The sequence below is a fragment of the Hylaeus anthracinus genome, unplaced genomic scaffold, assembly GCF_026225885.1.
Source record: "Hylaeus anthracinus isolate JK02 unplaced genomic scaffold, UHH_iyHylAnth1.0_haploid 12002, whole genome shotgun sequence".
NCBI lineage: Eukaryota > Metazoa > Arthropoda > Insecta > Hymenoptera > Colletidae > Hylaeus > Hylaeus anthracinus.
The window spans coordinates 1,475,555-1,484,120 of NW_026534349.1; the positions used below are offsets into that span (position 1 = coordinate 1,475,555).

Sequence of the window (8,566 nt, forward strand, 5' to 3'; positions counted from 1 at the left end):
AATTGATGGCGGTAACTCCGTAAATTGCGTTTCAGATGCAGTAACATGACGTGAATGCGTTTAAAATCGAAACGAAAAAGAAATCAACTCAAGCGATGGTGAAAGTTCCTTCAACGAGAGTCCTCGCTTTCAACTTCAATGCTTTATCGAATTCTGGTATAAAAAAAAAAAAACTGGATATTTCGTGTAAAAAGAGATCGACCTTCAGATGTCCTTCGCATGTCCATCTACAAACCGACCGTGTTCACTATAAAGAGCTATCTATACGTTACATAAGGCTTTTACAAAACTTAACTCTTTTTCCCCCATTTGTATACAAATATTGTACAATTTTTCATATACATCCCCTCCTTTTTAATTGTAAAAATTCTTTTAATAGATCAACTTTATTCCCAGCATAATAATTAATCTCGAGTGAACGATACGAGTTTAAAGAGTATTTATTTGTCATGGAAATAAACGAAAGTAAATGAAGTGTAATACGAGACAGTAAAATATACTTCACGTTTTCAAATTATTAAAATTGTATTCGAATGGGCGATTGGATAAAGGATTAAATTTCTGTTCTTCTAGAAAGTAATGTTACCTTCTTCCAATTACCCATTCATTAAAAATTGATTATACAAATCATACATAATAATATAAACAGTAATAACCGAGGAGTAGTGAAAAGAATTCTGTTTAGTTTACACTATTTAAGTAAAGTATTTCAATTGTGTAATGTACAAGGAATATCTTCGAACCAATGGTAAGTCCACGAATAATAAAAAAGCGTGTATGTGCATGAAATATTGTTAAAAGATTTAATTTAAGAATACAAACGAATAATTTATAAACGTTTTACAATAAATAACAATATCGAAGAATGCAAACATAGCTTTAGCATAACCTTAGATAGCAAATACGAATGTTGTTCATAAGAAAAAGAATTCATTACAAGAAAAATGAACTGATATCGTTGAAGTAAAAAAAATACGCCCGAGCATTCCAAAAACGTAAACGATAGTGTGAAGGGGGAAGAAAGCGTGTTTAACGAGATACGTTTCCTCGAAAAATGCGTCGACCACTGTAACGGAAATTCCGGTACCAACGACCTGTTAAAAACAACATCCTCTACGTGCTCACTGCACTACATTCCTGAAAATTGTTTATAGCCATAGACCTCAACATTTCTCTTCATATAATAACGTGGACGGAATTGTAAATGACTGAAAAGGGGAATTTGTTGGGAAACGGGGTTAGTTTTGTTGTAGTCATACTATATGATGTCCGTCTGCAAAGAGTTAATAACTGAAACGAAAAAATCTAATATCAACAAGTTAATAGTATTAAAAAGAGACAAATGTCTTATTCGTTGGTAACCGATGCGAACATCGTTGAAAACTTGGCACGGCAGATGCATACGAGTCATCTAAAAATAGAAGACCTGCTTAGATTTTGAGAAGGTTTTTGCGTCGCGACGCTACCGGGGAATCCCGTTAAAGATGTCAGTAGTCTTTACCGACATCTAGAACGAGTTGCCGAATTTACTTTGGCATTTGAATCACTAAAACGATAGTGTTTTCAGGGGAATTAGAAGGAATTCCGGTGATTTTAATTTCAAACAATTTTTTCAAAACAAAGTATATAATTTGTTGTACAGATTGTTTTCAAAATGCAAATGAACTAATTATTGGCGCGGAAAATCGGTGATAGCCGAACAGTAAATTTCTATTACCACAGATTAATATTGTACCGTAGCAAAAGCACGTGTATTGATTATTAAATACATCACAATCATTAGTATCGTTATAAAACTATCTTTCATTCAAGTAAACATAGCATAATATAATTTCTAATAACACATTGTGTAATATTACGACCACAATATTAGCTTCAAGCTTACGACTATAATGATTAGGAAATTTGTATTATTTATTGTTTGTGTGTACAATACAAGGAATGCTTCTATTTTAACGATAGTATTCGTAACGATGGTATCAAAATTGCAAGTGATACTGTTCGTAAATCTTTCGAAAACATTATATAGCAAGTGCCTCAATGATAAATTGCTTGTGTTGCGTCAATTGGTACGAAGCGTTTCTTTCTAAAATTTCTGACAGTACTTCTCAGTAAGGGTACTTCGTTGCCGGTTCTGTTTTATGGTTATACATTACGAAATCACGGTGATTATCTTCGAAGCACATGGGACAATAAAGATCACCATAACAACCCAAACATCGCTCTAAATTTTCTGTTTCATCGCACATTATGCAAGTAGGTTTCACATCCTCGCTATCGGTATGTTTTCCTGCCTGTAACCATAAATATTATAGTCAGAATTTTCTACTTTGTGGTTAAAGAGATATACAAAATTAATTAAACATACAGCGACATCCATTTCTTGCAATTCGTCCACATCTTCTTCATACTTTTTCTCCAATTCGGCTTCAGCCAAAGCTTTTGCAATTAATTTCTTTGTTATGTGTTTTTCGTCAGTGTCAATATCTTCATTCGAATGCTAAAAAAATGATTATGTATTGTGTAACACTTAATTTTACATTAATCTTTTATAAGTCGTTATTTATGTATCAATCTTATACCTTTCTGGATACATTGCTCACACCCTGCAATGATCTTAATCTTGACTGAATTTCACTAGCAGGATCACTTCCTGAGGACAATTCTAGCTGCTCAAGGTACTCCTGTATTAAATCATTTGTTTTCTCCTGATCTGTCCTAGTATCCACATGATGTATCTATAAAAATTAAGATAATTGCACATAAAATAATTATGATAGAATAATTTTGTACATATTTGATTGATGTTTGTATACATTGACTGTATGATTACTAGCATCTGGATCTTCATCCTTTAACAAAGCCAGCCTTCTCTTTATTTCATCTACGCTTAAAGCTGTAGTTTTGTCCTCTTCTTTCAATTTTTGTAATCTATCAACTATTTCTTGATCTGCAGGTTCTAAACCCTTTTTAAATTTGTCCCAGTGGTTTGATTGTTTGTACATTACAATTGGTGGCTTTGCAGGATTTTCCAAAGAATCCAATCTAACAATTAAATTAAATTAAATTACACATAAATCAATGAATGTTTTGCTATCACAGTAACATGAGTCCTTGAGTTATGCGGATCTGTAGATAATGTCTCAAATAATTTTTGGTATTTTTTATCTATTTGATATTGTCATTTTTAGATTTGATGGTTAACCTCAAATTGATGGTTAGCTTGACTAACCAAAAAACCCAAATAAATGGAATGGACTGTATATATAATTCAACTTACATGGAAAACACTAGAATATAAGACCACATAAGACAAGGGCTTATTATAATTATGCAAAATATATTACTTTTTAGTAATGTCAACTGGAACAAGAGGTTCCTCGTGTTCTTCTGACATACTAATGTTGTTATCAGAATTTACTTTTTTTGTAGAATTGTAGTTATTATAACAACGTCCGCAAATCTTTTTTACTCCTTTATCTGGAATATCACGTTTATATTTGAGGCACTTAGTGCAGTACGAAAAGCCACAGCCTGGACAAGCAACCTAAATAGCATGACGGGAATAAAAAAACCAATGAAAGCTTACTGAAAATCGTCCTAGCGTCTGTACTATTTAAATTATAAATCTAAAAACTTGTGAAAGCGTTGTCACGCGAAAGTGATGGGACATAACCTATTCTACGATTTAACAAATATGGGAAAATCAGGCTTACTTCTTTAGTAAAAAACGAGAATTTCGTTTGACAAATATTACACGACATCCTGAACTTATATTTTAAACATTATTACGATGTCATTAAATGTGATGAAAAAATGTCTCTTGTACACTCCTCGAGAATATCTGACGTCTAAACGATCAAATTATTAGCAATCGACTATAGAATCATATTCTAAGGTAGATGCATGTTTCGTTTTCAACGAAACAATGGATTTTACTTCCGAATTCTCTAACTTATATTTGAATAGACGGTTATTTAAAAAGAAGTCATTGTAGCAGAAATACAGAAACATTAAAAAATTTGCTTTCTTCAATTTTTCCAGAAAAGTCTATGTACTGTTTGACAGCGTGAAACTCAAGGTAAACAAAACTATGCAACTACTATGGACCGAAACGTCAAAAGGTTATACTCCGAATACATACAGACGCAATAGAATTTATACAAATTGCTATAATATATTAATTACAGATATACACGCCCTCAGGGACTGTTGTTATGCTTGATTGTAACTAAAGTACGAGTTTAGCAATCTCAAAATATCCGAGTTGTAAATATTTTTTAGGTCTAAATTTTAATTTTCTTCCCGCCGCTAGATGGCAATATCATTGTTGCCCCGATTTTCTTTTTTCTTTCATTTGTAAAACAGTTAAATCAGTCTATTGACGCTCACTAAATTAACAGTTTGTGTATATTGTTATAATTGATCTGGTCATCAACGTGCAATACGAGTACTGACATTATTTTATGATACGAGAAAATTAACTGTAAAATACGGAGTTGCTACTGTTTATTATTGTTTTATATCAGTTCTAACCTAACATAACAGTTGTTTATTTCAAATGATATTTTACTATTGACATATATTTCGCAAATATATAAAATAAAAAGTAAAGTAATAAGTTCTCTGTTATAAGTGGAGGACATTCGATATCGTTTTTATTAGAAAAAGTCTTTACTGTTCAAGTTACTATATATAATGTCATCAGTTCTTCAAAATAATGAGATTTTACACACAGATGTTACTAATGACACGTATAAATCATCTGATATGAAAATATTCGCAGGCAATATGCCTTTAAACGATTATGTAGAAAAACGATATAACAATATAATTAAATCACCAAATGATAAAAGAGAATATAGAGGTTTAGTGCTGACTAATAAAATGAAAATATTACTTATTAGTGATCCAACAACTGATAAAAGTGCAGCAGCCTTGAATGTGAATATTGGTTATTTAAGTGATCCAGATGATTTACCAGGTCTAGCACATTTCTGTGAACATATGATGTTCTTAGGAACAAAAAAATATCCGCAAGAAAATGAATATAGTATGTACTTATCACAAAATAGTGGTTTATCTAATGCATCAACACATAAGGATCATACTACTTATTACTTTGATGTACATTCTGAAAAATTGAAGGATGCACTAGATCGTTTTGCTCAGTTTTTCATAGCACCACTGTTTACGGAAACTTCAACCGAATTAGAATTAAATGCTATCCATTTGGAGCATGTAAAAAATTTAGCAAATGATACATGGCGCGTTGATCAATTAGAGAAATCATCTGCAGACCCAGATCATCCTTTTAGGAAGTTTGGTGTTGGAAACAAGCGAACATTAGATGTAATACCAAAACTCCAAGGCATAAATGTAAGGGATAAGTTACTTGAGTTTCATGAAAATTTCTATTCAGCTAACATTATGTCATTATGTATACTTGGGCATGAGAGTTTAGATGAACTTGAGAGAATAGCAGTAGAATTGTTTTCTGAAGTAAAAAATAAGGAAATTGAAGCACCTGTTTGGCCAGAACATCCATTTAACGAAGAACATTTTAAAACCAAATGGTACATTGTTCCAATAAAAGATACAATGCATTTGAATATTACATTTCCACTACCCGATTTACGAGAACATTACAAAGCTGCGCCTGCACATTATGTCTCACATTTACTAGGACACGAAGGAAAGGGATCGCTATTGTCTTGTTTGAAAACAAAAGGATGGTGTAATTCACTTATATCAGGCAAACGATTAGGTGGCAGAGGCTTTAATTTTTTTAATGTTGTTGTTGATTTAACAGAGGAAGGCATCGAACATGTAGATGATATCATTCTGCTGACTTTCCAATATATTAACATGTTAAGGAAACATGGTCCAGTTGAATGGATTTACAATGAATATAGAGACATTGCAAATATGAATTTTCGATTCAAAGAAAAATGTTCACCTAGTATTTATGTCATTACACTGGTAAATGTGTTACAAGATTATGCAATGGAAGAAGTCTTAGTGGCAGAAAGTCTATTCCAAGAATGGGACCCTGATTCAATTGAGCAGGTAATGGAATATTTGACACCAGAGAAAGTGAGGATTCACGTAATTGGAAAAGTATATGAAAGTATTGCTAATGAAACTGAAAAGTGGTATGGTACTAGGTTCAAAAAAGAAAAAATACCACAAGACATTATTAACAAGTGGATGAATGCTGGTTATAATTCAGATCTTAAATTGCCATCAAAAAATGAGTTTATACCAGACAAATTTGACATAAAGCCAGCAGAAAACAATATAACCAAATTTCCAACAATTATTGAGGACACTCCATTATTAAGATTATGGTTTAAACAAGATGACGAATTTCTTGTACCTAGGGCTAACATGTCTGTAGCTTTTGTCAGTCCACTGGCATATATGGATCCTCTTAGTTATAACTTAAGTTATATATTTGTAGAATTATTTCGCGATGCCCTAAATGAATATGCATATTCTGCCGACTTAGCTGGGCTTAAATGGGAAATTGAGAGTAGTAAATATGGAATAACAATAGGAATCAGTGGTTATGATGATAAGCAGCATGTCTTACTGAATAAAATTATGGATAAAATGTTTAGTTTTGAAGTTGATCCAAAAAGGTTTGAGGTTTTGAAAGAAAGTTATATCAGAAATTTAAAGAATTTTAAAGCTGAACAACCATACATGCACACAGTTTATTACCTTGCTGTGTTACTATCAGAACAAGTGTGGATGAAGGATGAATTACTAAAAGCAACCTCTCAAGTAACAGTTGAAAGGATTCAACAGTTTATACCACAATTTTTAAGTAAAGTACATATAGAATGTTTAATACATGGGAATGTGATAATGTCAGAAGCTCTTGAAACAGCTAAACTAATAGAATCAAAGTTAACTAGCGCAATCCCTCAAATAATACCACTGTTGTCGAGACAGCTAATATTGTACCGTGAAATTAGACTAGAAGATGGTTGCCACTTTTTGTTTGAAGTAGATAATAATTTACATAAAAATTCATGTACAGGAGTCTATTATCAGACTGGGTTACAATCAACTCAATCAAGTATGTTACTAGATCTTTTGGCACAAATTCTTTCGGAACCATGTTTTACTACTTTAAGAACTAAAGAACAATTGGGATATATTGTATTTAGCGGAGTTCAAAGAACAAATGCCGCAGAAGGCTTAAGAATAATAGTTCAAAGTGACAGACACCCTAAATATGTTGAACAAAGAATTGATGCATTTTTAGAATCCATGATACATCATGTAACAAATATGTCAGAAGAAGAGTTTAGTAGACATAAAGAATCATTGGCAATGAAACGACTTCAGGAACCTAAAATGTTAAATACCTTATCTGTCATATTTTGGAATGAAATCTCATCGCAACAATATAATTTTGATCGGAAAAATATCGAGGTTGCATATTTAAGAACTATAACACGAGAGCAATTATTAAAGTTTTATAAGGAAATGCTGCAGAGTGATATTCAACATAAATTATCAGTACATGTTATTTCTTTAGTAGAAGACTCAGAATCAGCAGAAAAAGATGTAATTAAAACTGATGAAGATACCCAGCCAGCTGATGCAATAAATGCTGTGGAATGCAAAAAGATCACTGATATTATGGCATTTAAAATTAGTCAATCTTTATATCCATTACTGAAGCCATTTGATAATGTACGAAGGAAAGGGGCGTATTCTTCTAAATTATAAAACACCTAAGATGTTTTAATTCTATATTCATATTTTTCAATGATATGTCTATGAATTGTAGTGAACATCTACTAAATAAATACTTTTAGCATATTCTGTTATATAATACACTGTTTAAGTATGTATAAATCAATTTCATGAATGCATATTGGATATTACATCTGAATAATCAAATAATAGCAGCTGAGAAGTACGAAAATGTTACAATTAAGTAACGGTACGAAAGAGAGTGTAACGGTTAAGTTTGTAACATATTAATAACATAATTAATTTTCAGAACTATAAAATTGTGTATGTATTCAAATTTTTGAACAAAAAAAAAAAAATGAATGCACGCCAGAGAGAAAATTAATTAATAGCGAAGTAAACACAGTGTTTAGGAAATAATCCCATTTATTTGTATAACTTTCAACGAACCAGAATGTACATACGTTTTTAAATAAATTTACGACTGAGGAGCAGTGGTCGAGCCCGCAGAGTGCTCCTCTCATCGTCCGGAAGATTGGGTGGATCGAGTAGCTCGGCTCCCGTGGCGGAGAGAGGTGTGGGTATCCGAAAATTCCTGATCGATCTCAATTGATCTCGATCACTTTTCGAGTTCGCCATTCGCTCCTCGCTCGTCTTACTTTGTTTTAAACGTCTAAACAAACAACAAGCGCTTATTGTTTTATCTTTCTTATTACCTTTACGCGAATCCTATACTTTCGCATATACTTAAAGCCCGAATTAAAAATTGTGTCACTTCTTAAAGTATCATGTTCCTCTCATAGAAAAAGGTAAGTTTCGTGACAAAATTAAAAATTAAGCCACCTCTTCGAGT

At 32.1% G+C, this 8,566-nt stretch overlaps 2 protein-coding genes across 2 annotated transcripts; one reads left to right on the forward strand and one right to left on the reverse strand.

Annotated features, from left to right (window-relative positions):
• Positions 1-1,724: 1,724 nt before the first annotated feature.
• On the reverse strand, positions 1,725-3,897 carry LOC128891957 (abscission/NoCut checkpoint regulator). The gene is made up of 6 exons (XM_054151956.1): positions 3,717-3,897; positions 3,348-3,547; positions 2,817-3,045; positions 2,583-2,738; positions 2,369-2,500; positions 1,725-2,294 (listed from the first exon to the last, which is right to left on the reverse strand). Exons 1-6 carry the CDS (start codon positions 3,762-3,764, stop codon positions 2,109-2,111), a joined length of 951 nt encoding a protein of 316 aa, XP_054007931.1. The 5' UTR covers positions 3,765-3,897; the 3' UTR covers positions 1,725-2,108.
• Positions 3,898-4,042: 145 nt separating this feature from the next.
• LOC128891954 (insulin-degrading enzyme) lies at positions 4,043-8,402 on the forward strand. The gene has a single exon (XM_054151952.1). The coding sequence runs from the start codon at positions 4,699-4,701 to the stop codon at positions 7,744-7,746; it is 3,048 nt and encodes a 1,015-aa protein (XP_054007927.1). The 5' UTR covers positions 4,043-4,698; the 3' UTR covers positions 7,747-8,402.
• The last annotated feature ends 164 nt before the right edge of the window (positions 8,403-8,566 follow it).

What these genes read in the sequence shown, in the direction of transcription:
- LOC128891954 (XM_054151952.1), top strand. Translation starts at nt 4,699, where the DNA reads ATGTCATCAGTTCTTCAAAATAATGAGATTTTACACACAGATGTTACT.
- LOC128891957 (XM_054151956.1), bottom strand. Translation starts at nt 3,764, where the DNA reads ATGTCGTGTAATATTTGTCAAACGAAATTCTCGTTTTTTACTAAAGAA. An exon ending in CCAGTTGACATTACTAAAAA is followed by an intron (nt 3,046 to 3,347) that starts GTAATATATTTT and finishes TTTAATTGTTAG; the next exon opens with ATTGGATTCTTTGGAAAATC. An exon ending in CTAGTAATCATACAGTCAAT is followed by an intron (nt 2,739 to 2,816) that starts GTATACAAACAT and finishes TAATTTTTATAG; the next exon opens with ATACATCATGTGGATACTAG.